The 17,996-nt window shown below is 37.5% G+C and overlaps 1 protein-coding gene across 9 annotated transcripts in view; it reads right to left on the bottom strand.

Moving 5' to 3' along the window:
* The window catches only part of phldb1a (pleckstrin homology-like domain, family B, member 1a), a 51,724-nt gene that overhangs the window by 27,606 nt on the left and 6,122 nt on the right, over positions 1-17,996 (bottom strand). For 3 of the 9 annotated variants that reach the window (XM_057353785.1, XM_057353802.1, XM_057353794.1), the window contains exons 1-5: positions 9,854-10,186; positions 8,625-8,726; positions 6,088-6,211; positions 4,760-4,930; positions 1,057-1,182 (exon numbers count right to left, since the gene is read on the bottom strand). In XM_057353785.1, the coding sequence (XP_057209768.1) occupies positions 1,057-1,182; positions 4,760-4,930; positions 6,088-6,211; positions 8,625-8,726; positions 9,854-9,892 (562 nt within the window). In that variant the 5' untranslated portion in view covers positions 9,893-10,186. Of the gene's footprint in view, positions 1-1,056; positions 1,183-3,376; positions 3,560-4,759; positions 4,931-6,087; positions 6,212-8,624; positions 8,727-9,853; positions 10,189-11,360; positions 11,538-12,407; positions 12,703-17,996 lie in introns of those variants that run through there. The other 6 variants (XM_057353755.1, XM_057353776.1, XM_057353763.1 and 3 more) reach the window with 6 other exon arrangements.

Below are 17,996 nucleotides of genomic sequence, written 5' to 3'. Positions count from 1 at the left end.
TATTTTTGATAGTTTTCTTAAATATTTGTATGTACAGTATGTGTATGTTTTTAAAAATATATATTTTTTATTCTGGATTCTATTAATTATGATTAATTGTTTGACAGTCCTAATTAATATACAATAAAGTATTTATATAAATGAATTGTTATATTACTAGCCACTAGCCAGAGCGATAACCAAACACAGATGGGAAGTTAAGTTCCGACCAGAACAGATGCGTCAGATGAAACCGCCTTTAATCTGTCCTTATCCACCCCCTTTATATATTCTTTCTACACTGCTGCTTTTGAAATTAAGGCCCAACCTTAAATTATAGTTTGATATGAAACTGGAAAAAAACAATCATTTAGACAATATTGAATGTAATGCCCTAAATAGATATTTTGGTTGTACTGTTAATTTTCCGACATGAACTTTTAAGCTTAACATGTGGATCAAAATCCTTGCATTTAGACAAAATAGTAATGCTTTTTGTTATTTTTACTGATGATAATGACCACCATACATACGGCAAATTATAACACAACTGGAAGTTTACATCCACAGTGCCCACACAACAATGTGATATCCCACATAGTCATGGTGTCAAGCTCTTTTAAACATTCAATAAGATGTTAAAAGATTAACAAGGTCAAAGCCAAGGTCACCCAACAGGAACTTTCCCGCAGCATACAGTATTTTTGTGGTCATTCATAAAAGGTCTTTCTTCTCCTAGGATCTCACTTCCTTGTATCATTAAATATAAAAGCAATGCTTGAATCAGTAAATGCAGTGTTTAAAATGGGCAAAGATACAGCTGGAGTTTACACCAGTAACATAGATTAAAGAGACTTGAGTTATTTTTATCAGATTGTGTCGCCTGTGGTGTGTCTGAAACTTGTTATAATTATCTAGGGTACAATTCCTCTCTGTGCTCCTGTTTCTGTAACATTTAGTAATTGAATTGACAGAACATGCCATTATTCACAAATCTAACTCTCTTTTTATTTCTGAGTGCTTTTAGAATCTCACATACCCCATACTGTCAGTATGATTTAGGTTTTGCGCACATACCCGAGTGGTTCCTGTATGCACTGGTAAGCCTATGGATTCCACCTGGCATCAAACTCTTCATCCTGAGGGCCTCCTCTGGGTGGTTAAAGCGGAAAAAGGATGACTGACCAAAACACAGCATACACCCTGAAAAAAAACAGGCATAGGTAAGCAAAATATAAAAAAGTAAAGATGTAATCCTGATAAACATCAAGGCTCAAGCATATAACCTTAAAATGTTTCATTTAAAATGATTTATTATGACTGAATCTATTCAATTGCTTTTTATTACTACAAATGCAATTTGCACTACACAGTGATTTATGTCAAATAAAATGAGACATTTATACGTAGGTGACCGAGCATTAAAACAATGTCTGAATGGCACAATTCCCCATCTCGCAGGCCGGTCCTAAGAAAACAGCGCTATCAGTGGGCATTATTCTTTCTAACTGTATTTCACTAACATTGGGTTACGAATACATAACTGACATTTTCTGACCTTTTTTCATCAATCTAAGGGTGGAGTTGTCCCATACCCAGCCGCCCTGAGTGGAGCTACAGGTTCTAGTTTTTTTCCTTCAAGGGAAGTTATCTCATGCTTCTAACTGCTTAACAAAGGGACAATTACTTCATAGATATTTCATTTTATTCTTTAATGATAAACTAGGACAGGATTTCTCAACTGGGGACCCACAGAAATGACATATTGGTGTCTCCCTTATTTAACAAAGAGAGATCAATGAACTGAGCATGTCCGAAGATCAGAACCGCTAATATATAGCATCTACATAAAACAAAGAAAATGTGTGGAAAAAACATAACAAACAACAAGCGAAAAGTAAAGGTTACACATACTGTTTTAGGGCTGTATTAGATAACCAGGTGTATACATTTTATTACACCTGATATCACGGCTTATCTTACCATTACACAGTTCAAACAAAATGATTAAACTGACATCTTTCAGATGACAAACACACAAAATTACACACATACACACACACACTTTGTCCTCTGCCCTTATGAAAGTGCAGTGATAAACAAGACAGAGGGATCGATGTAGAGTCTGTCAAAATGCCAGTGAATTATGACCCAGACCTCCATTTCATAATCAACATTGCGGATTAAAGAACAACATGAGCCATTGGTGACTAATAATTCACTGAAGTGGAAGGCAGGACAGCTAAACTTACAGCTCAATTTGACATCACACTATTATTCAATTGTCCAAAGAGAAAATATACCTCTTGCTCATATTTGTATGTTACTAAGATTATTTCTGAAAATAATACCAGGATCTAAAAAAGTAGCTTCCTTTCTTTCAAACATCAACAATTCACATGTATGAAAGGTTGCACATCCTATTTATGTGTGTGAATTCACCCAGAACATAATAAGTGTGAATTTATATAATTCCTGAATTACAATCACTGATCATCACCTCTTTTAACACAATATTATAGTTGGGTTTACATTAAAGTTACCTTAAGGCTAAAATACACAACAAGACTTTTGCTCAGATTTTGCCCAGATTTTCAGTCTGGACTTGTTGCAGACTAGACTTGTTGCCAGTGTCAAATACAATGTCTGCAAGTGTTATGATGTCTAGTTTAAAAAAAATCTGTTCAGATTTTAAAAGTCTTGTAGTGTATTCCAATCATAAAAAAACAAACAGCTGTACTTATGTTATGTGTTTAAAGGACGTTTAAAAAACGAGAGAAACTTGTCTAGTTACCTGTATTATAAATGTCTAGGCTACTGTACACAATTTCTGGACTAACATTCAAATCAACACGTTGCTTACGACATAAACTTTGTACAAACGTTTGAACAAACGTTACAATATAGAATTTGCTATACAATCGGCAATACTAATAGACCGATTTTTGTCTCTTTTGTTTAACAAAACAATAGTTTTAGGCTATTTATATTTAAAAAAATAAAATTGTATTATATTTAAAAGTATTTCTGAATATATGGCTCATGGGTTAAATTCAATCTTATAAACCCCAAAAGCACTGTCTCTTTGAAAAAAAGTCTGTCAAATGCATAAAACGTACATTTAATTTCTATAAATCTTTTTGCATTGTTTCAAAGCAGCTTTACAGAAAATATTAGTAAACGAGTACCACGTTGTGCCAATTGAAATAAGTTCATATATAAAATATTTTTGACGACAAATGTATGATTTTTAAACTACAAGACTGATTAAGTGTAAGAAAATCAACACATTTACGTGAATAAACTTTACATTAGATCAAGCTGTTTCTCTCCACTGCGTAACCGGCCAACGTATATTCAATCGCAAATAAATGTTAGATAAATCGGTTTCACCTACCAGATTCAGAAAAGAAACCCCATATTAATATCCAAATGATCTAAAACGTCGACAGTGTAACAGAGCTCTCAGTATTGCCACAGAAGTGTCGCGTGGAGAAGGAGTGCCGCGCGTGTCGCTGTCCGCAGCTTTTGTGATGTAAATGACAAGCGCAACGACAGCGCGTCCCTTCATTGACTTCTGCTATAACACAAAAGAGCGCAGCTGTCACTACTTGACCATCCCACAGAAAAGAGACAAGACAAATAGAAGCCGAACTGTCTTACAACCAGTGAATTAAGCTCGACTTCAGGTGTGTTCAAAATAGAAGTTACTTTCATTATAAAACAAACAACGTGCGCAGAATCCATTTGATTTGGTTTTAAAATACTACATACTTTAAGAGCAGTGCTGCAGAAGCGTTATCAACACAAATGCACTGGAAGTCGCATGGGTGGTACGTTGGACAGCTGTCATCACGCCGGCTGTCTTATGTTATTGTCATGCACAGATTGTGAGCAGGGGGCGGCCTGCAAATCAGCTCAACTGGGCCAACATTATCACAAGTGCTTATTACTCCAGCTGGTATTAAATAAATGACTTTTAGCTAAACTCAGAAATTAGGCTGTAATTGTTCACCCCACTGACATGGGAGCCCACCAATTAAGGACTATTTCTTCGATAATGTTTAAAAAATAGAACATAATTTGAACCCTATTTGGACCAAATTCTCCAAACAAGCAGGATATTAACTATTAATTCCCTGGTTCAGTATATAAAACAAATGCACCAATGTCCAAACTAGACAGCTTGAAATAGACCATAAGGGCTTTTCAACAGAGCAAGGTCAGGTTCTTCAAAGGGAAGTTCAAACAAAGCCCCAACATTATCATGGCACAATTTCCCGGTCCCGTGTCTAGCACAAATACTGACAGATTGGACAGTCTGAAATAGTTCAAACGAATAGCGTCAGGTCAAGTTTTTTAAAGAGAGTTCAAACAAGCCCTTATCATTATCTAGAACAAGTGTATACACACCTATTTACATTGTTAAATTGTTAAAAGAACCATCTTATCAGTGCTAGAAATAGTATATATCCCATTTACCTTGTCTCTTCTTTTTCTACATTATGACTTATTCAAACTTATTCTGACAGAAACATTTAGAGATATAATTATTCTCATGACAAAGACCCATAATGGGTAGAATTAAAATTCAGAAAGCAATTGTATTGATTTCATAACACCAGAGATAAACAGAACCAGATTTTATTAAAGTCAAATTAAAATTCATGCGCCTTTTTAATGTGCCTTTGTTGCATAAAATGTATTTTGTATTGTTGGTCATATGCAGTTCTCCTTAAAAGACTAACAGGTTACCTGTTTACCTGTTTCGGCTGCTTACCTTGTGTGAGTCTAACAGGTTTGTTAACAGGCAGGCCATCCATTGAGCACTGATTTCCACAGGGGTACAGGGTGATGACTCCGCCCACATTTTCAATGTAGCAGTGTTGTGCAACAACACATGGACCCTGAATATTAATGTCTGTTTTCCCATGACCAAGCGTAGTCTTCCCTGCAATGTAATGATGTACATTGTTTATTGACATGACTATTGAAACAAATGTGTGTACTTAAAATGTCATTAGTCAGATAATGTTTACAACGAAAAATGTAAATAATATGGTGGCACTATACTAAGTTTATGTCATTTTCTTCAACAAAGCTCATTTAATGACAAGACGTTCCCCTCCTCCAGTGTTCGGCCCTGTCTGAGTTATTTCATTCGAAGTGTCTGTGAAACAGATGTGAGCTAAAGAGCCATCACCCAAAGCTATTGTGAGTGCAGACGTGACTTAGACAGAGGAAAGAAGCGACGGGGTGGGTGTGAGCGGCACTTCAGATTCAAGATGTACACTGTTCATTCTGTTTAAGCAACCTTGTTCTCATTCAGTCATACATCCCCCTAGAAAAATGTGCATTCCCCTACTCAAACATGTTCAGTCAACACAGTGTGAAGCAACAGGGGGTTGTGTCAAAGTCAGGTCATCACCCCATAATTCTGCCTTCTCTTCTAAAGCCAATGCCATTGTGAATGGATTTTACAATAAATAGTTGACACCTTCTGATAGGCAACGACATACATTGGATCTTTGTTTAATTTGTTTTATATAGAATTCTTTATTTGGGATATTTAGGATGGATCATTATATTGTATCTATTATATTATATTTAACAAAATGGTCATAGGACATCTTTAGATAATGTATTTAACCCCCAGCATATAAATGATTCCCTAATAAATAATGCGCTACATCTACATCCTCTGGGGTTAATACTTGCATGCTTGCTCTCATTTTCTTCAATGTCAGGGGAGGAGAAGTCCTCTATTTGTCATTCTTTATGTGATGAGGCATAGTTAAGTTATGGGGGCAGCACTGTGAAGTTTGTCCTCTCTCATGACCTTCTTACCCATCACAGCATAAAAACAAACACACAAACAAACAAAAACAGAGAAATGCCAATCATAATTTGGGTTTCCGTTTTTTCCATTGGCATCTCCTCTGTATAATTAGGAAAAAAGCATTGCCACTAAACACAATTTATGCACCAAACCACATCCTTTGTCAAATGACTGTGTCGGAATTAAACATCAACCGGAATTTGTTGGGCATTGTTTTTGAGGGCATGCATTTTATTTAAATACAGTGATAGTGAAAAGATAGAACTCACCCTCTGGCAAGGGCAGGAGAGTTATTGCTGTACTCAGACGGCCACTTCCCAGGCTGACAAGATGGGGGCTTTCTGCTTGGACTTTGAGGGTCTTGCCTGTTTCAATCAGGTCCAGTGCTGTACTCTGTGAAAATATAAAAACAATGATAAATTTACGTTCTACTTCATGTGGGATCTAAAGAGTTGAAGACAGTTGCCTTCTGGGGTCTTACTGCTCTAGTTAACACAACAGCCCAACCATCGAAACACAAACTTACTGGATTCTTTGTACTAGGCCTTCAAGCTTAAAAGGCATAGTTCACCCAAAAATTTAAAAAATCTTACGTAATTTTCTCACTCTCATGTCATTCCAAACCCGTATGACTTATGCAGAACAAAAAAGAAGATATTTTGAGAAATGTCTGAGTGGTTTTGTGTCCATACAATTAAAGTCAATGTTCAATGCTGTCTGGTTACCAACATTCTTCAAAATCTTTTTTTGTGTTCTGCAGAAGAAGCAATGTCATTTTTGAGGTCTGGAATGACAAGAAAAAAATGGTCATTTTTGCTTGAACTATCCCTTCAAATCTGTTCAATTAAAAACGTAAATGTTTAATTTACTTACCACAGTTTCAATAATGGATCTGTTCTTACAACAACAGCCCTTTGTTCACCATTAAAGTGACTCTTTTGGATGACTGCGCAGGGTCCCAAAACAGGATTAGTCTAATTCAGTTAGGGCCAGTGAGTATTGAGGCAGGCTATAAGGCTAAGTAGGCTAAATGGGTTAAGCTCCATCAGGTACCACCATGCAGGCTAAGAGGCTAATAGGATTTAGCTATTAGATGAAAGACAAAGGACCGGCCTAATATATGACCAATAGAGGAACATATTCCATCTCAGTCTGTCACAGTTTGAGGTTCTCAATGGCGACATGGGGATAATTCTTTTGGTAAATCATGCTTTGATGTTTCGCGAATTGGAAGGCATACTAGCTTTGTGGAAACCACAAAATGTCTAATGCTTAATATAGGAAAATAACATATTTTACTTTTTGTTTCTTTAAATACCTCCGACACACTTTACATAATCTGGCTAACATACTGTTTCCCCATCTGGGATGTAAACTCTTTGTGAAACATGAATTAACTTCCAATGGGGACCACTCAAACCATGAGTCAGCCTATGGACCAAATTTAATACAAAACAAATATATACAAATTTAAAGAGGGAAAAGTTCAATTCATCAGAAAGGTTTATTTAAACAGCGACATATTGTTTTCTTCAGTGTATTTACAGCAGTTTTACAGTACTGCAGAAGATTTGTTACTTGTGTTCTTTTTACAACAAGTTATAGTGCTTCCATGGTGCCAGCCACCTTATGCCACTTCTACAGCTATCTGTCTGCACATGAGTCTCCTCACCTGGTAGAATCCAAACATAGTGGTGGATTATCTGCTGCGTGAGTTGTGATGGGCCGTCATCGGCCCTGGGCTGTTTTTTAAGTCCCTGTTCATCCATGGTACAGAGGTTCTATTTATTTCCACTGATTGATAATTGAAGCCTTTGAGAACAAATGAGCACTCACTACACTTGACTCGGTTAAGGAGCGTCTTTGAATGTTACCTTTCTTTTACTGATAAACTGTGGTACGAATACCCAACTAACCTTTAAAAATGAACATCTAAACTGACCTGGGGCAGTCCTGCAATATGGCTTCCACTAACAATGCATGTATGTAAGTGATTAAATGTCAAAGTAGTTTGTTTTAGCTTTCATATCTTATCCTGTCATCTCCTAATGTTAGAGCTACAGTTTCCATTGTCCTTTGACATTTTTCCACAGTTTTTCCACAGTAGTCACGTTTTTTGTGTAAATTGCAGTTGGATTTATTACCTACCTAGATATTGTTTTTTAACCATATGAACTAGATTAGTAAAGCTTGAATTAACTACATTAGGCTTAAAGGGTGTCTATTATGCATGGTTTAACCATAGTTTATTCATTCTTTTGTGTAGTAACACAAAACAGTAGTAACCACAATACACATTTAACTGTTGTATTTGTAGTAAAACTATGGTAGTACAAATTGTCAATCAATCGGCAAAAAAGTCATTTCATGAGCAATTCCTAGTGCTCTGTTTAATAGACTAATAGACAAAAAAGGCTCCCAAAGACTTAATGATTGTTCACCCAAAAATAAAATTCTGTCATCATTTACTCACACTCTTGTCATTTTAAACCTGTATGACTTTCTTTCTTCCGAAGAATGCAAAAGAAGATATTTTGAAGAAAGTTGCTAACCAAACAGCACCAGAATTCACTTCTATTGTATGGACACAAAACCAGTGCAAGTGAATGGGTGGCGGATAACAACATTCTTTAAAATATCTTCGTTTGTGTTCTGCAGAAGAAAGAAAGTCATACAGGTTTAAATGACAAGAGGATGAGTAAATTTTGACAGAATTTTTATTTTGGGGTGAATTATCCCTTCAAGACCTTAAAATAAAATATAATTTTACTTGTTACCTGGATATGTTTTTTGCTCACACACTCACCTGTAGGACCTGATGAGTCTGGCGGCCATGTTCTGGAACCTTTGGATTCAGCCTGTCCATGTCCATGGAGTTATTATTCACTTCATGACACGTGTTCGGATCCTAGAAAGCAATGATGATTTCAACACTTCTTTGACAACATTTTGAAGAATGTTGTTAATAGCCCCCCATTCCCTTCCATTGGTTACAATAGAAGTGAATGGGGGGCTGTGCTGTTCTGTTACCAACATTTTTCAAAATATCTTTTTTTGTGTTCTGCAGAAGAAAGAAAGTCATACAGGTTTGAAATGATAAGAGGGTGAGTAAATGATGACAGAATTTTAATTTTGAAGGTGAACTACTCCTTTAAGCCTTTGCCTTTGATCATCCTAATAGAGGACTATCAAACACACACAGGTGCTTTATCATCACAGACAAAATGCAGCGATGCAGTGATGTAATGCATGGCGAACAGACTGGTGTCTGCATTATAGTTGAAATACACAGCATGAGTCAGTGTGACTCATCTCTCTCTCTCTCTCTCTCTCTCTCTCTCTCTCTCTCTCTCTCACTCTCTCTCTCTCTCTCTCTCTCTCTCCTCTCTCTCTCGCTCTCATCTCCATCTCCTGCTCACACACACACACACACACACACACACACACACACACAAACGCATATTGGCATGAACAAACTAGCGGAGCTTAGGTCAATGCACACATCACAACAGATCTATCATTTTTACAGATCATCTCTCTAACCTGAAATCCCCTTTACACACCACTCTATCTCTCATTCCAGAGTCTCATACCAAACTCTTAGACAAAACACACTCAAAATCACAGCAAAACAAAGTTGCAAGATATACTGAGCATTAGGGTCTGTAATTGTTGGTTCAACTTAAAAAAAAGTTACATGGTTGTGTTAAAATTTTTAGTTAGTTCAACTTAAAAATATTAGTCAACTCAACGAGAAATTCTTTGAGTTACCAATTTTTTTTTAAGTTGTCTTAACTTAAAATTATTTTAACATGCAACCATTTTAAGTGTAAGTTTTAAAAATATATATTTTTTACAGTATACATATACAGAGAATAAACATTTTCCTGTTTTATACACCTAAACATCATGAATTGACACAGTATTTGCTTCTCTCTTAAAAAAGAAAGATTGTTTGCAGGTAATATACATAAATTTACTTCTTTACCCCAACGTACAAAAAAAGAAAAACATAAGTAAATCAGTATAGATTACCTTGTTCTGCCAGTTGTCTAACAATTCAACGGTTTCCATGAGGTGAGTCTGTGAGAATATCCTAAATTGTAGGCAAAGCTGTGTGGAGCTAATGCAAAATAAACTCTTTCCTCTACTGGCATGTCCAATCACAGAAACTATTGGAATGAGACGCTTTGCTTCTTCAAACAAGCAAAGACAAGCTGGCTATGCATATTGATAAGGCTGAGATGATGGAAATTTATAGCCGAAGCTCTAGTAATGTATAGATTTAACTCAGCTGACGCATAACCAAACTTCCTCTTTTCCTGATTCTCTAACCTCTCTCCTCCTTTAATTCCTGATGTCATGTTGTTTGGAAGTGCAGCTGGCTGTTTCACAATTGGGTCCAGTGTCTGACCCAGAGACAAGAGAGAACAGAAAGCCTCTGTCACTACACTGTCACTATGGTCACATTGGTCACACACACAGACAGGTTTGTTTCACTATATTGGGGACATCTCAGGACCTAGTCCTAAACATGCATATTTTAGGTAAAAATCATTTTGGCCTACTTAAATGTTATCAGAAGTCTGTTTTGAGATGTACTAAAGGTATAGTTCACCCAAAAATGACAATTCTGTCAAGAATTACTCACTCTCTAGTTGTTCCAAACCTGTATACATTTCTTTGTTTGGTTGAACACATGTAAAGATATTTGGACGAATGCTTGTAACCAAACAGTTCTTGGAACCCATTGACTACATAGTATAAATTTCAATAATAGTCAGATATAATGCCCCAGAACTGTTTGCAGTCAATGATGAAAGAATTTTTATTTTTGGTTGACCTATCCCTTTAACATTTGTGTGAAGACATTTTTAGGAATGTTGGCTCTTGTAATTATAGGCAACACACACTTTATATACATGCAGTAGTGGCCAAAAGTGTTGTCCAAGTTTGGACAATTGGCATATTTGCTTTTTATTTAAATGTTTTAGTAAAGAAGCATTAAATATTTTGTATACAAGTTGCATTGGTACATTTGGAGTATAAACTGAAGCTCAGCTCTGGGAATTTAAGGAGGTTTGGCTGAAGAAAAGAAATAGCCCAGGAGAATGACTACAAAATCTTACTATAGAAAAGAGGATCAACCAATATTAGTAACAGTTAACATTGTAGTTATGCAAAATATTTCATGTGAGATTTTATTAGAATAAAACCCAATCAGTGGTTTGCATTTTTGCCCAATTCTTACCAATAAATGTACCTTAAAATTGTAGCATTTGTACCATACACCTCATTTTATAGTAGTTTAATCTAACCTGAGGGGGCATTCAAAGTAAATATTGTACAAATATGCCACTGTACACACACATATGTACATAATATGTATACAATATACACACACATCTAAACTGACCTTATAGGCGCCTCTATACAAACTTACATCAGACTTACATTCACACACAGCTCATACACAAAAACATACAGTTAATGGCACTTCAATGGGCAGGAGTGTTTTATGCTGGTAGTTGGTGGGACTTGCCTCTAAAACATGTCATTAAGTCTCCAGTTATGCCACTGTGTCCTGCCCTCTGCAGCAGAAAATAGATTCAAGCACATAGCACAAACCACAAAGCTCCTCTTACAGAGTTATAATCACACAGGCTACACACACAAACATGCAAAAGCACAAACACGAACACGAACATACATATATAGACACATGGCAGTATATTAGAGTTACAGGAAGAAGAGGCGAAACTGCAGCAGGGACATGGAAATATAACAGCATAGCTAAATTTAGAGTAAATAACCTGAGTGTATTAATCTAAGAAAACAATAACCAAAGGGTCAGAAACATTCTCATTTATTTATTTAACCAGGTTAGTGAGATTTAACATATCTTTTCTAATACCCAACCAATTAAGGCAGCAGTACAAATGTGCACAATAAAACACACTTTAAAACGAAAATAAATTTATTAGCTAAGGATTTTCATTATATGGACTACATAGATATTCCATTCTATATGAAGAGTTTGGTTCCAAAATGAGAAAACTCAGTTTTTAAAAAATTTCAAAATCATGTTTTTTATTGTGTATTTCAATTAATATCAATCAAACTGCAGTTGGTTTGTTTTGATTTAAGCGATAATAAATAAAAAAATACAGCTAACGAACACAAGCACAAAAAAAAACATGATAACATCATAAAAAACATGATTTAAAATTTTTTTAAAAGCAGAGTTCTCATTTTGGAACCAAACTCTTCATATATATCTCTTATATAGAATAGATGCATATTGATTTGGGGTCCAAAAAATTCTCTATCTCCAGACACTACAGTAATATTCTGGGATAGAAAATTGACACACCCCACTATACATTGTAAAATGCTTTATAAAAATATGCTTCATAAATATTTACTGTAAATTTGATTCAGTGCACGAAACAGCTGCCAAAGTCAAAGCAGTATTAAAACAAACCAAACAACCCACCTATTACAAAAATCAAATTTAAAAATACTATACAGAACTTAAACACAAATCACCCCAAGTTCTGAGAAGCAATGGTCAAGCAAACCCACTCACCATCATATTAATCCAAAAAAGTGCTGCTCTGTTGCTGCATGGTCTTGTTTACCGTCTCTATCTCTCTGCTATGTCCTGTGTTTACACCTTTGAGCCTTCAGCTGACCGTCTACAGTCCAGCTCTCGCTGTTTGTTTGTGTCTGCTCCTCGCTCATGTCTCTTACTGAATGTACTGAAGTACTACAGGACAGAATTACATACTATCACCACAGCCAGAGAGAGAAAGAGAGTGAGTGAATGAGTCAGAATGATACTAGCAGAAAAAGTAACTATGGGACTGTAGCAGATGATTCTGTCAGAATTAAGGTGTGCATGTCACGGTCTGCCACGACCGGGGGNAACAGATCTATCATTTTTACAGATCATCTCTCTAACCTGAAATCCCCTTTACACACCACTCTATCTCTCATTCCAGAGTCTCATACCAAACTCTTAGACAAAACACACTCAAAATCACAGCAAAACAAAGTTGCAAGATATACTGAGCATGAGGGTCTGTAATTGTTGGTTCAACTTAAAAAAAGTTACATGGTTGTGTTAAAATTTTTAGTTAGTTCAACTTAAAAATATTAGTCAACTCAACGAGAAATTCTTTGAGTTACCAATTTTTTTTTTAAGTTGTCTTAACTTAAAATTATTTTAACATGCAACCATTTTAAGTGTAAGTTTTAAAAATATATATTTTTTACAGTATACATATACAGAGAATAAACATTTTCCTGTTTTATACACCTAAACATCATGAATTGACACAGTATTTGCTTCCCTCTTAAAAAAGAAAGATTGTTTGCAGGTAATATACATAAATTTACTTCTTTACCCCAACGTACAAAAAAAGAAAAAACATAAGTAAATCAGTATAGATTACCTTGTTCTGCCAGTTGTCTAACAATTCAACGGTTTCCATGAGGTGAGTCTGTGAGAATATCCTAAATTGTAGGCAAAGCTGTGGAGCTAATGCAAAATAAACTCTTTCCTCTACTGGCATGTCCAATCACAGAAACTATTGGAATGAGACGCTTTGCTTCTTCAAACAAGCAAAGACAAGCTGGCTATGCATATTGATAAGGCTGAGATGATGGAAATTTATAGCCGAAGCTCTAGTAATGTATAGATTTAACTCAGCTGACGCATAACCAAACTTCCTCTTTTCCTGATTCTCTAACCTCTCTCCTCCTTTAATTCCTGATGTCATGTTGTTTGGAAGTGCAGCTGGCTGTTTCACAATTGGGTCCAGTGTCTGACCCAGAGACAAGAGAGAACAGAAAGCCTCTGTCACTACACTGTCACTATGGTCACATTGGTCACACACACAGACAGGTTTGTTTCACTATATTGGGGACATCTCAGGACCTAGTCCTAAACATGCATATTTTAGGTAAAAATCATTTTGGCCTACTTAAATGTTATCAGAAGTCTGTTTTGAGATGTACTAAAGGTATAGTTCACCCAAAAATGACAATTCTGTCAAGAATTACTCACTCTCTAGTTGTTCCAAACCTGTATACATTTCTTTGTTTGGTTGAACACATGTAAAGATATTTGGACGAATGCTTGTAACCAAACAGTTCTTGGAACCCATTGACTACATAGTATAAATTTCAATAATAGTCAGATATAATGCCCCAGAACTGTTTGCAGTCAATGATGAAAGAATTTTTATTTTTGGTTGACCTATCCCTTTAACATTTGTGTGAAGACATTTTTAGGAATGTTGGCTCTTGTAATTATAGGCAACACACACTTTATATACATGCAGTAGTGGCCAAAAGTGTTGTCCAAGTTTGGACAATTGGCATATTTGCTTTTTATTTAAATGTTTTAGTAAAGAAGCATTAAATATTTTGTATACAAGTTGCATTGGTACATTTGGAGTATAAACTGAAGCTCAGCTCTGGGAATTTAAGGAGGTTTGGCTGAAGAAAAGAAATAGCCCAGGAGAATGACTACAAAATCTTACTATAGAAAAGAGGATCAACCAATATTAGTAACAGTTAACATTGTAGTTATGCAAAATATTTCATGTGAGATTTTATTAGAATAAAACCCAATCAGTGGTTTGCATTTTTGCCCAATTCTTACCAATAAATGTACCTTAAAATTGTAGCATTTGTACCATACACCTCATTTTATAGTAGTTTAATCTAACCTGAGGGGGCATTCAAAGTAAATATTGTACAAATATGCCACTGTACACACACATATGTACATAATATGTATACAATATACACACACATCTAAACTGACCTTATAGGCGCCTCTATACAAACTTACATCAGACTTACATTCACACACAGCTCATACACAAAAACATACAGTTAATGGCACTTCAATGGGCAGGAGTGTTTTATGCTGGTAGTTGGTGGGACTTGCCTCTAAAACATGTCATTAAGTCTCCAGTTATGCCACTGTGTCCTGCCCTCTGCAGCAGAAAATAGATTCAAGCACATAGCACAAACCACAAAGCTCCTCTTACAGAGTTATAATCACACAGGCTACACACACAAACATGCAAAAGCACAAACACGAACACGAACATACATATATAGACACATGGCAGTATATTAGAGTTACAGGAAGAAGAGGCGAAACTGCAGCAGGGACATGGAAATATAACAGCATAGCTAAATTTAGAGTAAATAACCTGAGTGTATTAATCTAAGAAAACAATAACCAAAGGGTCAGAAACATTCTCATTTATTTATTTAACCAGGTTAGTGAGATTTAACATATCTTTTCTAATACCCAACCAATTAAGGCAGCAGTACAAATGTGCACAATAAAACACACTTTAAAACGAAAATAAATTTATTAGCTAAGGATTTTCATTATATGGACTACATAGATATTCCATTCTATATGAAGAGTTTGGTTCCAAAATGAGAAAACTCAGTTTTTAAAAAATTTCAAAATCATGTTTTTTATTGTGTATTACAATTAATATCAATCAAACTGCAGTTGGTTTGTTTTGATTTAAGCGATAATAAATAAAAAAATACAGCTAACGAACACAAGCACAAAAAAAAACATGATAACATCATAAAAAACGTGATTTTTGAAAAATTTTAAAAACAGAGTTCTCATTTTGGAACCAAACTCTTCATATATATCTCTTATATAGAATAGATGCATATTGATTTGGGGTCCAAAAAATTCTCTATCTCCAGACACTACAGTAATATTCTGGGATAGAAAATTGACACACCCCACTATACATTGTAAAATGCTTTATAAAAATATGCTTCATAAATATTTACTGTAAATTTGATTCAGTGCACGAAACAGCTGCCAAAGTCAAAGCAGTATTAAAACAAACCAAACAACCCACCTATTACAAAAATCAAATTTAAAAATACTATACAGAACTTAAACACAAATCACCCCAAGTTCTGAGAAGCAATGGTCAAGCAAACCCACTCACCATCATATTAATCCAAAAAAGTGCTGCTCTGTTGCTGCATGGTCTTGTTTACCGTCTCTATCTCTCTGCTATGTCCTGTGTTTACACCTTTGAGCCTTCAGCTGACCGTCTACAGTCCAGCTCTCGCTGTTTGTTTGTGTCTGCTCCTCGCTCATGTCTCTTACTGAATGTACTGAAGTACTACAGGACAGAATTACATACTATCACCACAGCCAGAGAGAGAAAGAGAGTGAGTGAATGAGTCAGAATGATACTAGCAGAAAAAGTAACTATGGGACTGTAGCAGATGATTCTGTCAGAATTAAGGTGTGCATGTCACGGTCTGCCACGACCGGGGGGTGTGGCAGCGAGGAAAGAACGCAGATGCAGGCAGGCGTGAAGGGGTTAACAAAACAATAAGACTTTAATAATAAAAATACAAAACAAAAACCCACGAGGGGGTGTCAAACCAAGAACCAACTAAAATACAAAACTAGAACAAAAACTTCCCACGAGGGGGCCAAAAACAGCAGAATGAAATAACAAAAAAACAAAACACGACCAAACGTCAAAGTAAAAGGCATGGAAGTCCAAAACGTTAAATAATAATCCCAAAGACAAGGCAGGAACAAGACGAGAACTCACAGAGTAGCACTTACGGGGGACATTCACCAAACACACACATACACAACGAAATCCACGAACACAAGACAAAGAAACAAGAGGGTATTTATAGGGGAACACAAACGAGGGATAACGACATGGGGCAGGTGTGGTTAATCAAACACTCAGGGAAAGATCACAAGGAAACGAGAGGAGCGGGCCAATGACGAGACACTGGAGAGAACGTATATTATTGTCAAAAGGACAATAATATGTTTCTCTCCACACATAACCAAAGGCTTTGTCATGACTCTGCTACAGGACCAAGAAAAACATGACTAAATGAAGCAGAGCCATGACAGAAGCCCCCCCTTTAATGAGCACCTCCAGGTGCTCACCAAGGGGTAGACGGACGAGACAAGACCGACTGAGACAGTGACATGAACAGACAAAACATGGAAAACAAAATCAGTGGCAGACACGACAAAATAATAACAGGACTAGGGTGAGCCAATAAAAACAACAAACATGGGAGGGGGTGGGGCCAAACAAGGGCCATAGGGGGCAGTCCAGGGAGGTGGGGAAAGTCCCAGTCCCCGGCTGCGCTCGAGGGCGCTGAGTCCTGGGGGACTTAGGGGGAGTCCTGGGGGGACAGTCTTTGGCCCTGGGAGTTTCCCAGGGGTCGGCTTGGCTGCCGGACTGGGGACCGGCTGGAGGCCGGCTGGACAGGGCTTGACGCCGGCTGGAAGGCCGGCTGGACAGGGCTTGACGCCGGCTGGAAGGCCGGCTGGACAGGGCTTGACGCCGGCTGGAAGGCCGGCTGGATCACCGGCTGGACGCCGGCTGGATCACCGGCTGGGACGCCGGCTGGATCACCGGCTGGACGCCGGCTGGATCACCGGCTGGACGCCGGCTGGATCACCGGCTGGGTGACCGGACTGGACGCCGGCTGGATCACCGGACTGGACGCCGGCTGGACTGGCTGCACCGGACTGGACGCCGGCTGGACCCGGACTGGACATCGGCTGGACATCACGGACTGGACGCCGGACTGGACGCCGGCTGGATCACCGGACTGGATACCGGCTGCACCGGACTGGACACAGCTGGACACAGACTGGACACAGGCTGGACACAAGACTGACACCGGACTGGACGCGGAAGCGCGCTGCCCCGTGCTTTTCTCTTCAGCCGAGCCACCGCCTGGAGGTCGGCTGAAGGAAAGAGGAAAGGGTGAAACGAGAGGAGGGCCAATGACGAGACACTGGAGAGAACGTATATTATTGTCAAAAGGACAATAATATGTTTCTCTCCACACATAACCAAAAGCTTTGCCATGGCTCTGCTACAGGACCAAGAAAAACATGACTAAGGAAGCAGAGCCATGACAGAAGCCCCCCCTTTAATGAGCACCTCCAGGTGCTCACCAAGGGGTAGACGGACGAGACAGGGCAGACTGAGACAGTGACATGACAAGACAAAACATGGAAAACAAAATCAGTGGCAGACAAGACAAAACAACAACAGGACTAGGGTGAGCCAACAAAAACAACAAACATGGGAGGGGGGGTGGTGCCAAACAAGGA

This window comes from Triplophysa rosa, linkage group LG2, assembly GCF_024868665.1.
Source record: "Triplophysa rosa linkage group LG2, Trosa_1v2, whole genome shotgun sequence".
Taxonomy (NCBI): domain Eukaryota; kingdom Metazoa; phylum Chordata; class Actinopteri; order Cypriniformes; family Nemacheilidae; genus Triplophysa; species Triplophysa rosa.
The sequence above is the reverse complement of the archived record's forward strand: the minus strand, read 5'-3'. Positions and strand labels throughout refer to the sequence as shown.